Raw genomic sequence first — 19,234 nt, forward strand, 5'->3', positions numbered from 1 at the left:
GTATCTGCTAGGTTTCTTTTGCAAAATGGTCGAGCTTAACACTTCTCTAGTTGTACGAACGTGAATGAATTTTTGTTTTCAGTATCGTAATAAAATTTCTTTAGTTATCTATCGAATAATAATTAGTGGTCAAATTTGGATTCCAACTTGTACTTCGGACATCAAACAAAAACGCTTAAGTTTAATTGCTCTGATAATAGGTGGCGCTATATACGAATATTTTTGTAAAATGCCACTTTTTATAATATCTTCGATAATTACAAATAGTTTATTAGTTCTATTTTATTAGTGGATATTAAGAAAATAAACTAGAATTAGAATTATGTGATTGATATAACGCAAGGAACTAAAATTGTAATGTTTTCTTCAATTTCTTGTACAGTTTATTTTAAGTATTTTTTTAAATAAAATTATGTATCATTAGCATTTTTAAGCTGACATACCCTATTTCGCATTCATAGCAGCGATCACTCATCTTTATAGGATTTTAAACTACAAGAATAGTTCGGAATGATGAAGTGCTTTGGCCATTCTACTGGATTCGTTTCGAGTTTATCAATTGGCAAATGACCTTTGCCTGAAATACATTGCTGGTGGTCCTTGCATATATCCACGTGTGAATTGACATAAGTCGTGAGCTGTATCTTCGGTTTCTTGAGCAAGGTACCCTGTTTATCTATACCATACACGCACATTTAGTATTAATACATGCTTCAAGGTTCAAACCCTTTGGGTATCGGAGGAGCCATGGAAAAGCAATGGAGTTTGGAATAAATTCAGTATTATGTAAAATATGATTCTCAGATAATGGGGATTAAAAAAAATCAGATTCAAGCCTCAGATGAAAATTTAAATGGAAAAAAATATACTGGCATTAAATATTATAATTCTGTAATTATATATTAGCAATAAAGATTTATAATAAAAATTAATCATAAAAACAATTAATAAAATGATTACACAACCGAAGAAATTAAAATCATTCGTAGCCATAGACGCATGCATTTTCCTTTAGTACTTGTAATCTCATTCGTAAGACTGCAATGAAAACAAACAACCAAAAAGTTATCAATTCAAAGAGAGCTCGAATTGAATAATACAATTCAAGATTAGATAAGAGATTTCCTGTTATGTTGTCGTTCATTCTTCCTTGCAGAGGCATGTTACGAAACAGATGGGGTTTATCATTCCCCATAAGCCACGCGACAACTCGAGATAGTTTACGTTGAAGGTGTTAGTAGGTAGTTTAGAGTTTGGAAGACCATAAATAGGACGTTATATAGAGCAGTGGTGGTTGAGATATTGAAAACATGGAAGAAAAATCAGAAGAACATGTGACTAATGCTCAATTGTTAATACCGTATCTTCGTTCGTGTAGGAACGAATCTGTTGATCCCAAAGAGGGGAAATTATCAGGTATATTTATGACTTAATGTTCCAGCTTTATTTTATTAATAAAAATCTTCTGCAAATTCACTTAGTGTTGATTGTTACTGGAGTATACGCATTTCTCGTGTGGGGGCGTGAAATATCATACTGAAATCGATATAATGAGCATGCGTAGAAGAAATTTCTTGCCCTATTTCTATTTTAAAAAACACGCGAAGAACCAAAGATTTTTTGACTGTTTGAAGAAGTTTATTCCATTTTAATTTGAATAATCCTTCACCCTTCTAATCCATATTTCTAAAAATATTTGAATCGTAGGGCAACTAAGTCGTTGTCATAGAAGTAGTTAAAAGAACGTGTACTGCCAGTGAGGAAATAGATACATAATGCATTAACTCTTTTTATTTTAATGTAAAAGTACCCTCTACCCCAGGCATTCGAGTATTTAATGATACCTTCTTAATAACTTTGGTTTTGTTTGCTTGTCTGAAGAGATGCATATTAACTTAGATGCATTTTTCAGACGATATGCGTTTTAAGTTTCAGCCCACCTTCTCTACAAAAACTGAATCTCATAAGGTGAAAACGACATTCTACAGCTGCGCCACACAACACCTGACTTGCAAAACACAAACCTGAAGATAACAATGCGTAGTACGATGCGCAATGGTATCGTGTATAGAACGAGGCGCTGATTATTTCTTTGCGAGAATTGGTATTTTATTAATGAACATTTTAAGAATTGTAATTTCATCACGAACACTGAAAGTAAAATTATAAAACTGAACTGTAGCCAAGAGATTAAAATGCTTTTACGGAACAGTTTTTGTTACACACTGAGTTAAAATATTGCTTAGTGTGACGAATCATTGCAGTTCGTTTTAATAAATTCTTTTAGTCGGTGTCTCCATATCTAATGTAGTGCCATCTGGTGGAAACGAACTATCTAATACAAAACTGGCTCCCTAAAATAGAAATATAGTAAATAGCGTTGAATGCAATGTTATTATACCAGCAACTCCATTAATTCCAAAATTTACTGCTGGAGACAAAAACTATCCATAATATCGACCGTGTAATTTGCATTACACGGCCAATTCTCTAAAATTGAAATCATTTCAGTATGATCTAATCACGTTCATTTAATGGTGTGTACGTCTCAAATATAAGTAATCTAATTATTACTACATTTACCGAAGAAAGATACTAACATTCTAAACTCTCCTAGGAAATATCCCATCATGGCTGCAGGGCTCTCTCGTAAGAGTTGGGAGTGGACTGCTGGAGGTTGGACCCGATAAATATTGCCATGTGTTTGATGGACTCGCTTTGGTCCACAAATTTCACGTACAGAATGGTCTGATCACGTATCAGAATCGGTTTTTGAGAAGCCACACGTACAAAGAAAACATGAAAGCTGGAAGAATCGTGGTGTCCGAATTTGGGACTGCAGCTTACCCCGATCCTTGCAAAAGTATATTTGAAAAGTAAGTTAAAGTTCATGTGGTAAATTACAGTATATGATTGGATAATGTTAACCCTTCGTGGGTATGGAAATAGTAGTTTTATCCGGTTTGAGAATTTCGGGTTAAAAATACTTCATTTAGAAATAGAACAAACATTGACGCCTATACTAACTTAACTTTTCTGGTTTAATTTTTAACCACGATGTGACAGTGGTACTGCTACTCATAGAATAAGTAAGCTACATCTGTCAAATGCATCTTGTTAAATTTATTTTGTTGAAGTGCTTGCTTTGTAAGCATTTTAAAAAAAGACCGGGAACGTGATAGCCAAATCTATTGGGTTCATGAGTCAAATATATAGTATTATTTTCAATTTGAAATTAAACCATTTATTGTGTGTAATATTGCAGACTTGGCATCGGGTTTTTTTTTTCCATTTTTCTAGCATCTGTTTAAAGTTAAACGACTGGAATGGAAAAAAAAAATCGAAATTATAAGAGTTGTTCTTCGAGGATTGATCTACAAACACTATCCATCGCATAATATTCAGTCATGCATATAACAAGGAACTCTATGTTCGGCTGGTATTATTAGCATAGAGCATGGATCGAATATTTCTAGTTGCCTTTCCTAAGGGTAAATTTTATGGGAGCCATCTTAATCACAAGTACCTTCACACACAAAGGTTAAATGATAGATTAATAGCGCAGAACTTCAGTAAATACAGATAAGTAAGATATTTAAACAGTATTATAAAACTAAATTCTCATGCATGTGCATTTTCATGATAAATCAAAAGCCAAAATTTTTCCTTCAATAGCACTACTATTGATAATTATTTTCCGTATTTCTGTTACCGGTTGAGGATTGGTTATACATCACAGTGACAACATTTCTGTGACCCTCTTTCTTCCAAACAGTAGTTTAGAATTACACATCAATATTTGCGTTCTTCTAATAACACTTCTTACCATTCACATTCCTAAGGCCACTGGCAAGATGTATATTATGATGTTCGCGCGTCTTCACCACATGTGGTGTTACAGTACTATTAAATTCAGGCCAAAAGTTCCTCCGTAGCATTGTCCTTTGAAAAATACGCAATTTAGGCAGCTGATCTAGGAAAAGAATCTGCACTCAGTAGCTACTGCTTTCATTATAAAATACTGAGTATTTGCGACTCCAAACAGCATATTTTTGTGCAGTGAAAATTTTCAGTCTTTGCACAACTATTCAAAACAAACGAAATGTATTAAAGAAATACAGTAGCATACACTTCGTAAAAATTCCTTGATTATTGACCACCTAATCTTAGACGCTATGCCTAACAAGTTTCACATACAAAGAAGATAGTTTGTGTTAAATATACCCGTATATTCACAAGAACACAATTTCTTTTATGGTTATTCATTTCTAGTTTCATGGATAAACAGTTAGACAAATCCTAAATGAAAAGTGTGCCGATCTTCAATATGCCTAGTTGGAATTCTTCGGTCAAGTAGTCTTTATTATTTACTTGTCTACCACAAAATCAAATAATCCAATAATATTCAAGAAACATCTTTATTTACAACCTTAATGTAAGCAGTTAAAGCAGGCTATGCAAGAGGACAAAATGGTGTAAGAACGCCAACGTCACCGATATTTACATTTTCTACTGGAATTAATCTCTGGCATCTGTTCATCCTATGCTGTAGGTGAAATCGATAGCGCGTAATAGTTGCGTGCGTCGCCCACATGGTACTTCAAATATATCAGGTTGAGCGTGGTTGGTGACAACAGTAAAGGGAACAGCAATGGCCCTGGGGTACTTCAGAGCGAGGGAAAACTGTGGGAAAGTATTTCCATAATTGAGTGGTCAAGTTTTCTTTTTTGTCATTTCATAGGTCCATGTCGTCGTTTTCAACACGTGAGATGACTGACAACGACTTGGTCAACATCGTACAGTACGGAGATGAACTCTACGCAAGCACAGAAACGAATTTCATTAATAAGGTCAACTTGGAGACATTAGAGACCGAAGATAGAGTAAGTATAAATTATAGCCAATCATTTGAACCATTCTGAAGTCATAAATAGTAACATTTACTTCGCAGCTGAATACAGGTCAGGTAAAGAGTTGAGTTACTTGGTAGGTATAAACATTTTCGAAATAGAGCTTATTCGAGGATCGTGTGAATGGTTCTCGGCCTTACAATGAAAAAACGAATTTATAACTAAATAATTATTTTTATTTTTCAACATAATCTCCCTTACAACTAATACATTTGTTCCAGCGATGCTCCAGCGCCATTATCCCGTCCCTGTAGTGGTTCTCAGTAAGATCTGCAAAATACCCCTCTACAGCTGCAATCACATCTTGATTCGAAGAAAAACGCTGACCAGCGAGGAAGAGTTTTTTAGTTTTGGGAAGACATAGAAATCAGAGGGAACCAAATCTAGGGAATATGATGGATGTTCCAACAATTCATAGTGCAGAGCCTTTAATTTTTCCATTGCCAAACACCTTTGTGGGCATTGTCCTGATGAAAGACGATTTTTTCTTCTGCAAACTGGGTATTTTCTCACGAATTTTTTCATCTACTCTGGTTAAGAGATCGGAATAATATTCCCCAGTTATTGTTTTACCCTTTTCAAGATAATTTATAAAATGAATGCCTTTTAGCATTCCAAAACACCGATGCCATGACCTTTCCTGCTGATGGAACCGACTTTGTCTTCTTTGGCGCTGAACAACCGGCTTCTGTCCACTCTTTTGACTACTGTTTGGATTCTGGTGTGTAATGGTGACTCCGAAGTCTTATCCATAGTAATAAATCGAAGCAAAAAATCATTTTATTCTTATTAAAACGCTCCAAGCACTGTTCAGAGATTTTCATGCGACTGCGTTTTGATCTGCTGTAAGCAAGCACTGCACCCATCTTGAGCAAAGCTTTTTCATATGTAATTCTTCATGCAAAATATATCCTACACGTTCTTTAGAAATGCCTATAGTTTCAGCAATTTCACGCACTTTGACTCGCCGATCATCCAATACCATATCGTGCACCTGACCAATGATTTCTGGTGTTGTTACACTTACGTCCTTCACATGTATCATCTTCGAGGCTGGTACGGCCACGTTTGAACTCGGCAGCCCATTTCTTAATAATCGAAAACGAAGGAGAAGAGTCCCCAGAAACTTTTATGAACTCCGAATGAATTTTTTTTGGCGTTTAAACTTTCTTTGACGAGAATTTTATAACCGCACGATACTCGATTTTATCCATTTCAAGGGATACAGAGAACACTTTTGCTTTAGATGGCTGTATAAAGCAAACTACTTGATAGAATGGCTTGCAATTTCACATAGATGTTTATGACAGTTGTACCAACTTAGAAAAAAAATCTTGCCGATAATGTTGCAATCTGTGATCGAGGCGGAGAACTTTTCAGACCACCCTCTTATATTATCGAATTCCAGATAATGGTATTAAGTTAGTGTATTTTTTTTTCCTGAACGTAATGCAACGCAGGCTTGTTAATTAAAAAATGTGCATGTTATTCCCTCTACTTTATAAATCTCTAGTAATAATAAAAAATTTAAGAAGGAAAAACAAGTTTATGCTTGACTTCCTCTCTTCATTTCATTCTTCTGTTATTTCCCGCAGGTTGATATAAGCCGTTATGTTGCCGTACACATGGCAACAGCCCATGCTCACTCCTCAAGAGACGGGGATGTGTATAACCTTGGAACGACCTTTGGACCCTCTTCAGCTTATCACATTATCGAGTTCCCTCATACTGGTAAGATGGTGAGAAAAAACATTTTATTTAGAATTTAAAGTAGCATTGTGTTGAATTTTTTTCTTGACTATTATTTAAATTACTATTACACTTTTTTTATATAATGTTCATCAAGTAGCTTTATTTTATTGTCCTACATGTTTCGCCCATTTTTTTCTATCGGCATCTTCAGGGAATACAAACTAATAAGCTATATGAAGGTAACAGACTAGCTTATAACTGATGGTTATAACCTAGTCTGTTACCTTCATATAGCTTACTAGTTTGTATTCCCTGAAGATGCCGATAGAAAAAAATGGGCGAAACATGTAGGACAATAAAATAAAGCTATTTGACGAACATTATATAAAAAAAAGTGTAATAGTCTTAAAGTAGCATTTTTGACTTATTCATGAATCTCTCGTCATCAAGGATGGCAATGACCCGAGAATGAAAAGCAGTACATGAATCCAAGTGAAGGGTAGAAACTGTAAGACGTTAAGGAGAAAATGTTTTCGGTGCAAACTTGGACTGTATACGATGAAACGTATTTTTATCAAAGCTAACTATTTTTCACTAACAGATCAATCTCATTGAACCTCACCTTAAGCTTTTAAACAACATAATCTGGTTCTATTAGCGAACGGCATGAAAAGCCTCTCGCATTATTTTTAGGACAGAAGTATCTGAAATGCTTGGAGGCGGGGATAGGTATCTGATTATAGAAATGCACCCACTCAATATCACAATATTCAGTGCAATTTCTTTTCTTTTTTTTCCCCTTAATAATGTCCACAGCAAATTCTTTTTAATGGTGAAAGACAGGAAGAATTTGAGTCGGTGAATTCTGACTACACCATTTTGTTCTTGACATTCGCACAAGTAGCTTCAGGCATACAACCGGAAACATGGATAGACCCTTACAACCTTAGTCCCTTTCGAATCTTGAAATAAAGTCGTCATTGTTATAATCTGGCTAACTGCAGACTAAAAACCTTTTTTTAAACTATGTGTGATAAGGTGGTTTAGACGAAATGAACCCTTTCAACGATTATATGAAGCCCATTTACTTTTTGTTTAACGTGCCCGAACTCAAAATTTGAAAATGATCAAAGAGGAATGAATAGAGATGCTAAACCTTTCTGTATTTAGAGAAGGCGACCTACTAGGAAATATTTATTGTATACTAAACCTACTCTCGCTGACCACCACCCCGTATAGGATTGGTGGTCAGCGAGAAAGCAACGGCAAAACCATTTGCTTTTCAGTTTATGAACCATCAATTAAACGGAATTTATAATATTAGTGAGAATAAAAAAATTACTAATAAATTCTCTGTATTAAAAATGATGACAAACTAAAATTTATGATTTTTTTAAAAATGTTACGATGATTTATTCGTTACAGACGGACGTGAATCAACCTTCAACAAAGGCAGGATTGTGAGCACCATCCAGCCCCGGCAACCCTTATATCCTAGCTACACTCACAGTTTTGGAATGTCCGAAAATTACTTCATCTTCGTGGAACAACCCCTTTACATTTCTCTGTCTGAAATGATGACAGGTGAAAAAAGTTTCGCTGACAATCTGCAATGGCGTCCCAAAGAAAAGGTAAATGCATACCATTGGCTAAGATCTTTGTATTCCACAGATAAAACCAGACTGAATGTACTAAATTTCAATATTAAACATCATAGGCTTTATAACTATCGCTAAATTCATTAGACATACTATTCTCTGACATGGTCTGGTCTGTAAAAATCTGCATGTAATCACATGTTACAAAAGTATCCAAGACCAGAACCCCTTGTTGCTCTTCCACAGCGAAACAAATTAAATGATTGATAATGTTGAAGAATTCTAAAACGTTAGTCTGTGGACCATGCTGCCAAGTGCAAAGACATCGTCTGTATACTTCAATCATGCTTTGGGAGGAGGGGAATAGTTCAATACCAAAGCTACACATGATTCAAGGCGTTAGTTACTAATAGGGGTGAAAATAGGGAGTCCACGGTTACCTTGGACTTGTTTAAAGACTTGTTTAAAGATGCTGGTTAGTTCAAATGTCAAGGGAATAAATTTTCTAAAGGCCTAGTGTATCGTCAACTAGCACAGTTGTAAAAAGAGATGCATCAAATCTCACTAAGCGACCATTCTTCTCTAATGGAAGGTTCTGTATGTTCTCAAAGTGATTTTTTTTTATGTAAGACAATGTTTCTTTAAGTGCAATCTGATTTATTTTTGAATGCCAAGTGTTGAGCATACTTACTGTTGGGGAGAATTACGATATCCATGAGGCGTCACGGGCCTTCAGGTTTGTGTAACCTTAGGTAGCCCAGTTAGCCTTGATTGTGTGGGTGGAGGATAAAAAAGTTTTTTAGTTGAGACACAGTTTCAATTGGCCAAGTTATGTTATCTAGCAGACTTCGTTTTATTTGTTATTGATACTATATGGTTCTTTACTATCGGATAGTATTTCAATTTATATAGGTCTACGTTTATGATAACCGTAGTATCATCCTTGTATGCTTTCGCCATTACTAGATTTTGGTCCAGTTTTAATTTCAAGGGTGCTTATCTTCGTTAGACATACGGCTTCTTGGAGGGCTTGCATTTTTAACTTACACAAACGTTTCTAGCCTAATCATCGGCTTCTATTGGTAGGAATTTCTTGATGTGCGCGTAAGGGATTTTTTTTTTCAGAGCAAAAGAGAAATTAAACCCTTTATTTAGAATTCAGGTTTTATTTTGTCGAAAGTCTATAATCCGATATGCGGTGAACTTATCTGCCGGAAGTTGTTGGAGATATTTCTTCCTTGCAAGGCTGTTGTACTTCTTGTTTGTACATTTATTTTCTTTAAATATTTTTAGTTCGTTTTCGGCTGATGAGTGTTCTGTGGAAGTCCAAATATCAAGATTGAACACTTGAGAAAGATTAAGGTGAAGGTCATAAGACTTTGCATTGATCACGCTAAGTATCTAGATGGCGTGTTGTGTTTCCCCTATAGTAGCGAGGCTAGCATTTGTATATTCATTGTTCGAGAGGATCAGTAGTTTGCTTAATCCTTATGCAGGGACATGTCTTAACTGGCAACTCTTCCATAAAGACGTTGTTTCCACGTTCAAAACTCCGTGGATGTTTCTAAGATTGATATCGAAGTTTATCGAACAGAAACTTTAAAGTGAATCTATCCCTAATGGAGAAAAGAAGTGCTGAAAACCTTAAAAGTAAACCAAAACGTGTTAACGCAAGCAAGGACAATGAGTACTATTCCATCATCTAAACCGGTAGGGAAAAGTAGAATATAATTTTGCTGGTCAGAATTAGGAACCTTAGGTCGTATTGTCCAACATGGTACAGATATGGACCATGTTGGACAATAGACGGACATGGACGCAGAACCTTTTATAAGAATATATGCCCGTGAAGCTAAGTTATATGGTCTTACACGAAGGATTAATGTTGATCCTCGAGAAAACGTAAGTTTTTGATCCTCCAAAGCAGAAAAGATGCCAATAAGAATGCACACAATGTACAGCCGTTGTTAATTGCATCTTCTGATAATAGCTAATTATCAAGTAAGCTATTGTAGTAACTTGAGTGCATCTAGATAATCTTTCTTTTAATTTCTTTAGGCACGATTTGTGGTTATCCGAAGAAGCACGGGAGAGATTCTACAAGGAGGTTACTTTGCCGATGCCTTTTTTGTGTTCCACCACATAAACGCGTACGAAGAAGACAACCATCTTGTTGTAGACATGTGCTGTTATGAAGATGCAGATACCATCAAAGCTGTATACGTCAAGAGCTTGGAAGACAGTGCTACTGATCCGAAACAGTTTCATGCGATGACAAGAAGCAGTGCCAGGCGATACGTGATACCCCTGGATGTTCCTGTACAGAATACGGTAGGTAGTATGATTTGAATGATTTATGCATATCTTAGTTAGGGAGAAACACTTATTTCATTAAGCCTGTGTGTGAGCGATTATAATAGAAGGATTTACATAATATTTCTCTGTAGTTTATTTCGAGTATTATTTAGAGTCAATTACAGCTTCTATTTTACTATTTTCCCCTTCTATTTGGATAATACGTGAATAGGCGGTCCACAAAAGAAGCGTCTCATAAGTAGCTTGAGAACAAAACCCCAGCTTCCTTCAGCCTACAGTTGCTCTCAGCGCTTCTGAAACCCTTATTGCAATGGCTATCTGATTTTGATAGAGCTAAATGTAAAGCCTCACTGCCTATACCACCCGCAGTCGTGCTTCCTTCTCCCACCAAAGTTGTTGGGTGCAACTTTTATCCATTGATGCTTCCTTCTCTTTCTCACCGTAATGGCCACATTGCTTCATCACCTAAAGACAAAGCTGACGTCCTGGTTTTATTCTTCTAATCCAATTTCTCCACTGATGACCAAGGCAACTATCTCCTTTGCCTATAACAATATATATTATCACACTTGCTTCCCGTGACCTTGCGCCAAAAAGACGGAAGAATCTTCAAAAACCTAGATGGCAAAAATTCAGCTGGTCCTAGTGGAAACCTACCTTTCATGTTCTCCTGAACTAACCTGTTCTTTATCATCTCTACATTAAATTGTACTCGACTGGCAACCAGTCTTCAGCATGGATGCAGTCCCATATTATACAGCTAACCCTTGAAAAGATGATTAAACATCTACCACCAAGCAACCTTATTGCTGTCGCATCTGGCGCATATTAGTATATCCTGCTAATGAATATCTTGCTCAGGGCACTGTTATTTCATCCAAACTGTTTCTGATTCATATAAACGACCTGCAAAACGTATTCATGATTTGGCTGATAGCACTCGTCACTCCAATGTGAACTACTCAAACAACTCTTGGTTTTAAGTATCTGAAGCTGCAAGATCATGTGTAATAAGTTCTCTGAACACTGTTCTCCACAGTATCCGTGACACAACTAGTCACTTTTAATGCTTCCGACACATAATTTTCATTTTTCTCTCGCAAAAAAAAAAAAAAAAAAAAAAAAAAAATTCAGGTTTTCACCACTTCGTATTATACTCAGCAGGTCAAGATTAGACTGCCCTTCTCGGACTGATACGCATATGTGTATGTTTCAAATTATTGGATAGAAATTTACGTAATCATAAAGTTAGTTAAAGGAGAAATGCAGTTCTAGCTACCATCATATTTGTTTTATAAAAGCCCATTTTTTTTGTATGCCTGTCAGATTTTTGTATATACGTTCGTGTTTAATGAAAATGCGTCTATTTTTGCAAACTTAAATATCCCGAATCTGTTTCACTGGCTTCTTATCGTTCAATGGCTACTTTATAAACTCAATGAAGAAATCGGAGTTCTCATATGAGACGCATAATTAAAGGATGAAATTGTACCTGAAGAATGGTGTGTCAATAAAAGACTGATTGGACAAGCATTGGTTTAGTTTGAAAATCAAACAGTACATAACTCAGTTGAGGAATAATTTGCAATCGTTCAGAAAATGATAGCGCTTCGAACGTAAATTTTCAAGACTAAATATAACATGAACATGCAGGTTAATTATGATCCACAAATGACACAAGTCATGGCCACAAGTAAACCGGTCGAATTCAACTTGAAATTATGGGAGGGGATTACCTGACTGTAACTAACATCACTTTCTTCTTGTCCAGGTGACGTCAACAACGAATCTAATTGGCTTGAAGACAACTGATGCAAAGGCTTTCCAACAAGGTGATGGTTCCATACTTCTTACCCACGAGAACTTAACAGATGCAGGTAATGCTAGAGTTGCTTAGAAGTCAATTTTAAAGTAGAGTAGGAAATGTTTTCCTCAAAATAATGATACACGTTGTCATGGATACAAATCTTTTATCCCTATCATGTAAGGCTTTTACATAGCAACATCGCTAATCGTTTCCTTCTTCTTAAGGTTCTTAGCTGCAAGCGCCACAGTGCTCCATTTTTTTTCCTATCTTTAGCCAACTCCTTCCAGTTTTGCAGCTCTTTCATGTCCATTTCAATGTTATCCATCCATCTTCTGCGGGGTCTTCCTCTAGGACGGCTTCCATTTCGGTGATGTAGAAAGGTTCTCCTTACTAGCCTGTTATTATCCTCCATTCTTTCCAGTTGACCTAACCATCTCGTGCGACTAGCTCTGATTTCATTTATTCTTAGTGGCTTCTTATAAAGTTCATAGAGTTCTTTATTCGTTCGCCTTCTTCATTCATTTGTCACAGGATCTTTAACAAGACCAAATATTTTTCTTAATATTTTGTTTTCGAAGTGTTGTAATTGATCGTCATCAACCTTTGTTCTATTCCATGTCTCTGCAACATATAATGCGACTGGTCTAATTAGCATTCTTAGGTATTTATTTTAGATTTATGACAGATTTTTAGATGAGAGGAGGTGCTGAAGTGGGAAATAAGATTTATTACCTGCTTGGATTCTCATCTTTAGTTATTACAGAACCTAGATATTTAAACTGTATTGGGTTTTTCAATATCTCAGAAAATTAAATAGTTGATGGCTTATTGAGATCATTATCTCTAGATACTTTAAAATATTTTGTTTTATTTTAGTTAATATTAAGACCTATTTTTTCAGAAGAGGTTTTAAGATTTATAAAAGTTGCAGTTGTATCATCCGCACTTTCTCCTATATCGATATCGTCTGAATACCCCAGAAAGGATGGGGAGCATGCAGTACTTTTGGTTGATTCTTGAATTACTTTTTCTAAAGCCATGTTAAATAATATAGGTGATATCGCATCTCCTTGTTTTAAACCTATGGAGATGTTGAATGGCTCTGACAATACGTTGTTAGCGAGGACTCAACGTTGATTTTCCTGTACACACATTTTGACCAATGCGATTTAATTTTTTTACTATTCCAAATTCCTTTAAGATATTCTCGATGTATGAAAGTAGTAAACCCTCTAGTACATAAACATACGTTGGCTAAGACAAGGTCGTGTATAATCCTGGATCCTTCTTCGCTCTATACTTTGGAGAGCGAAGAAGGATCCAGGAAAGAACAATAGCACTTTTTCAGCGTTACAAGCATTCAGTTGGCCTGATTGTGTTGGTTTTGTCCCTTTCAAGATTTCCTGAATTTCGATCTACACCTAATTACTGATAGGTTTCGTTTGCAATATTCTCATGCCATTCTCGTACTTTTTAAAACGAATTATTAATACCATGTGATTCACAGACAAATGATTTCGCTGTACTATTGTTTTCATGATTTTAAAGTCATTTGCGTAAATTACGCAAATAACTTTAAAATGAATGTTTACTATAGGATCTGGAATGGCCGAGATGCCGAGAATCAACTACGAAAAGCACAATGAAAAGAAGTACCGATATTTCTACGCCTGGGGAGGTGGAGGTTTACAACAATCGCTGGTGAGTGTATAATTTGGAAGTAGTAAAATTAAATCTAAAAAAATGAGCATTTAGTCTGATTGCTAATCATTCTTGTACATTTGCGTGCAACTAGTATGATAGGCTTTGAGAGAACCTCTTGAATGATGAATGATGACCTTTCTGATTCTACTTTTCTAGTTAAAAGTTGATGTCGAGACCAAGAAAGTTTTGTCGTGGAAAGAAGAGAATGCTGTATGTTCCGAACCGGTGTTCGTGAGTAGACCAGGAGCCGAAGAGGAAGACGATGGTAAGTACTGAAAAAATAGTAATAGAAGTAGGAGTTTTACTTAAAAGAGGTTATTGATGTACGAATGGAGTGATGAAAATCATTTATTACACCTGAAAACAGCAGGGTCTGCAACAGCATTTTCTTTGTGTATAGTGTTTATAAGACTTGCCGATATACAAAGAGTACAAATCTTGCTCATTCCTGGCACTGAATTGCTGCAGGCTTCAACAACCTAAAATGTTCATAAGGATTAAAAATCTATATCGCAGTAACGAGAATAGAAGTGAGGTGTCAAGCGAATTTGTTCTTTTTCTCGTTGCTTAGCATCCAAAGGTTGATGATGAAACAACACCTGGAATCTTATAGAAGAAAAGAATCAAAATGCTGCTAGAAAATTCAAAGGCTGAGAGAATTTCTTTAAAATTATAGAAAGACAGTGAAATATCAGCAATGAATGTAAAGAAGGTTAAAGCGATTGAGTGGACATTATAGCCAAAGTAGAATAAAATGCTCCAAAATTAGGACATTGGGGAAAACTGATGTCACAGGGAAAATACGTACTGAATGAAGTAAATTCATCACCATCAAATTCCTGCCATGTACCCTCAAGGGGGTGTACAGGATATGATAGCACTACATGAAAAATTTACATCATTACTAACTTCCTATCTACAATTTTCCTCCAAATCAGTCTTTTACTTCTCAAGACTCCAACATTATCAGATCTTATATTTCTATCGTCTAAGGCACTTTGTACCGTATCAATACACCTATATCTTGATCTTCCTCTGGGTCATTTTGCTGACAACCTGGCAGAGAACACTTTCTTTGCTAATCTTTCCTCTTCCATTCTATTTAAGTGACCATACCACTTGAGATTAGCTCTGCTAACGCATTCCTGGATGCTGAGAATGTCGAGTTCTTTCCTAATATCCTCGTTTTTAATATGATATTGCCATTGATGCCATCTGTTCATGCTTATAATCCTTCTCAGGACTGGCATATCTGCGGTCTCTAGTCTTTGGTCAAGTGTTTTACTTCTGACCCAGCTCTCAGATCCATAAGTTAAAACTGGTTTGAACACTGTCTTGTATACAGCTAATTTAGTGTTCCGACTAATTTCTCTCTTATTCCATATGAATTTATTCAGTTGACTTCCTACCATACCAGCCTTGTTGATTCTGTTTTCTATTTCTATATTGAATTTATCATCTTCAGTAAAAATCATGCCTAAGTAGCTGAAATGTTTTACTTGTTCCACAGGTTTCCCGTTCACAACACAGTTGACATTTTCAACGATTCTACCTATTTTCATTGTCTTTCTCTTTTTATTGCTGACCTTCATACCACATCTATTACAACAGTTATTCAATTTAGTCAGGGAATCTTGCAGACTTGTAGCGGATTTACTTAGAAGTATAACATCATCCGCATAAAGCAAAGAGCTGACATTAACATCTCCAATTTTGATATCATTTAATACCACTTTCCTTCATAATGTGACCCATATAGATAATGAATAACAGAGGTGATAATGTACATCCTTGTCTTACTCCAGATTTAAAATTAAACCATCTTCCTGTACTTCCTTCAATTTGAAGGAAGTACAGGAAAATGGTTTAATTTTAAATCTTTATTGGAGTTGTAAGTCAAAATTTTAATTTTGACTTACAACTCCAATAAATACTAAGTATTGTTTGATATAGCAAACACTAAGTATTTGCTATATCAATCATTAAGCAAATACTTAATGGATAAAACTTGAGTGCTGCCTAAATGGTTTGGTGAGATAGTTGAAAGATTAAGAAATCGTTTCCATGATATTTTGCGTGTAGAAAACAACTTATACCAGGATTTCAAGAATGAGGGAACCTCTTAAGCATGATCTTAGAAATATTTTGCATTTACGCTGCGTAAGTCACGATTCGCGTACATCTTCATGATGATTTCTAATTGCACTGCGAGCATTTACAACCAATGCATGGATATATTTTTCCAAAAATGTTTGGGTTCTTTCATTAAAAAAACAAAAGCTTCTTATAGACTAGTAACTAACCATATAATGCCAAATTTCTGGTAGAGAAAATCCAATTTAGGACCCCCAAAAGCTTTTTAATAGAAAGCGGATTAGCCTTTCTTTTTCCTTAAAAACTGAAGGTGGTATTGCGATCCCATATGGATGTGGTAGATCCTCTGCCACCGATTTTCCTTTTGCGTCCGTCGTCAGAATAAATCCTATTCTTACAAAGAAAAATGCATTTAGTGGTTGAAGTGACATCCTACGATGAATCCTGAGAAATAATGAAATTAACATTGATAAGTGTGTGTTCGCGCGCGTGTTAATGTTATCCTGTTTAATTTACCAAACTGTGTGCTGTCTCTTTGCAGGTGTGATTCTCTCGTCTCTTCTGTACAAGAATGATGATCGGAAAGTGTCGCTTCTTGTGCTCGATGCCAAAACCTTCAAGGAACTTGGTAGAAGTGACTTTCAAGTGGCCTGTTCTGTTCCTGCAGATTTACATGGAATCTTTGTCGAAGCTGTGAAGAAATGAAGTTAAACATGGCTGCGCTAATGGAGGAGCTTCGAGATGTGAGTGATTGCAGCATGCCCTTAAGCGCAGAACTTGAAGAGCTCACTGTGCATCTTAATTGTATTCATCCCACGACACTTATTTTTAATACTACGCCAAACAGACTGTTCTTTAAAGGATTAATATCTTAGTTTCATTGAAGAGATTTATCTGATCCTAATGGATGGCCATAAATTCATGAAAATCATTAAATAAATTTGCAAGCAGCCTACTGAATGCATGATGCTACTTAACTAGGCAGTGTAACAAAAGCAGTCTGTGGACAAGTGGCTGTTCCACTGCAATGTGTAGCATTCCCTTACATTATGTAAACGATGCAGCAACTTAAGTTTAGGATATCATTATTTCACATACATGTTGACTTCGTTCTGAATCAACGTTCACAATTTTAAACACACAACTAACATTAAAACTTTGCAGTGTGTAAGTTAAAAAAGAATTTTCCCTACCGAAAAATCAACAGAGGTGTATATTGATGTGCACGCAAAGAATCGCAGACTCGTGAGTGTGAACTTGTCATTATGATCTAAAAGACGAGGGGGATCGAGGTGACTTTTTGGCTCATTGCTGACAACAGATAGACAAATTTTAGTGGATCTAAACTTCTAGGTAAACTGAACTTTACGACGTATGCCTTGAAGATGTTTCCATATTGACACAACACTATCTTGGACGTAGACCAAGCAAATAAATTTAGAAATTATTCAACGCATAATTATTAAAATGTATTGAATACCAATTGGAAAAAGTGCTTGCCTAAGTTTCCCTATTGCACTTTCGATACTCTATAAGTTTCGAAAGTGCAAGATTGAAATATTATATTATACTGCTTAATAACTAACCCAAGAGACAAATTAGTCTCCCTTTTTTTACAACCTCGATAAATGTTTTCGTGGGTTGATGGTGTTCAAACTGCTAATTCCACCATTTTCAGGTGTATACCCAAATACTTTTCCGACCTATGTCCAAAGCCTAACCAGTTAAGTGACCTCTGCATCAGTGTATAAAAGTATGCGTACAGAAAAGATCCCGAATAGTTTCAACTTCAAACAAGTTTCGGTCTTGTTTCGTATTAATAAACGCTAAAATTTAAATTAGGAAAAAGCAACCTAAAAACGTGTCCATAGGTGCCAATAAAAACATAAATTGAACTAAAAATCGGCTTTCAGTTTCTCTTGTCGAGTATAAAGTTAATAAATTAAGAGCGAAAAGTAAATCACTTTAAGTGAGGCGTTAACCTTTCATTGACCAAACCTTGGAATTTTTATTTTCGTATAGGAGCGAGTAAGTTTTGTGGTCGTAAAACTAATACAAAATATTAATTGCACTGAGTTAGAAAACCATGCCTTTGTTTTCTCCTCTCTAGCTTAGTTAACAGATTGAAACTTGGATCCATTTCTCTTTGAAATGAGATGCACGCATTTAAAGATGCACTAGATGTAATGACTTAAGAAATCTTTTCTTACACTTTGAAAATGATACCTCTTTTTCATACCCGCGTAATAGTATGTGAACCAGATAATATTATATAACTCAGATTGCGCAATTTACGACGTGCCAAAACATAGATATCCTAAATACCTCGGGAAAAGAGCATCCTCATTTTTATGGAGAATTTAGTTTTATGGCGTAGTTTCAATATCAGAAATATTAACATGAATTATTACGTCACCTAAGTACTCATCGTGGGAGGGCGCTGTGCAGAACCTCTACGTAATTCTCTGTGTACAAGCATTGCGTATTTCATCGTCATTTTTATTTGGAATATATTGTGGAGGAAGCGAGTCCACCATGAGAATACAACAAATTTAAGATTTATATGGTTTATTTACCTCGGATATATCACGCAACATACTCTTCATGTGTTATTTTTTAGTTCACAGAAACATCCACATATCAGTTTGATGTTGAGCCCATACACGAGAGGTTGGTAGATCAACCTAGAGTACATTACTACCATGTATGGGTTGGGAAGGAAGGTACTTGTTCACATCGGATTTTAATGTCCGTATATATTATTCATTAGGAAACACGGCAGTGGGGAAACTGTTCCACAGTGCAGCAGTAGCAGGGACGGAAGAGGAGAGAAGAAACTTGTTCTGAGGGTTTCAAGGTGCACTGTGTAGGGATGTTGAGCAGCAGCTGCACGTGTTCCAATGAGAGTAGTACTAAGTGGGGGAATTGTTGATGTTATTTCCAGTGAACATTTTCCATGGAAATATTTGTAGAAAATACATAGTGCGGAGACCGATCGTCTGTGCGAAAGTGGGGAGAGTGAATTGGTAAGAGATGTGTCATTAATAAGTCTGATTGCTCTCCTCTGTATTGAGTCATGCATTTTGAGGGAGCTTTTGGGAAACCTCCCCATA

General features: G+C 35.9%; 1 protein-coding gene across 1 annotated transcript; it reads left to right on the top strand.

Annotated features, from left to right (window-relative positions):
- The first annotated feature begins 1,219 nt into the window (after window positions 1-1,219).
- On the top strand, window positions 1,220-17,193 carry LOC150105300 (carotenoid-cleaving dioxygenase, mitochondrial-like). Its single transcript, XM_090394676.1, has 10 exons — window positions 1,220-1,416; window positions 2,618-2,876; window positions 4,742-4,883; window positions 6,506-6,641; window positions 8,028-8,233; window positions 10,259-10,531; window positions 12,288-12,393; window positions 13,921-14,024; window positions 14,184-14,292; window positions 16,663-17,193. The coding sequence occupies exons 1-10, from the start codon at window positions 1,311-1,313 to the stop codon at window positions 16,824-16,826; spliced, it is 1,605 nt and encodes a 534-aa protein (XP_090250802.1). The 5' UTR covers window positions 1,220-1,310; the 3' UTR covers window positions 16,827-17,193.
- The last annotated feature ends 2,041 nt before the right edge of the window (window positions 17,194-19,234 follow it).

This window comes from Typopeltis vanoorti, chromosome 6, assembly GCF_054136105.1.
Source record: "Typopeltis vanoorti isolate ZY-2024b chromosome 6, IOZ_Tvanoo_1.0, whole genome shotgun sequence".
NCBI classification, from domain to species: domain Eukaryota; kingdom Metazoa; phylum Arthropoda; class Arachnida; order Uropygi; family Thelyphonidae; genus Typopeltis; species Typopeltis vanoorti.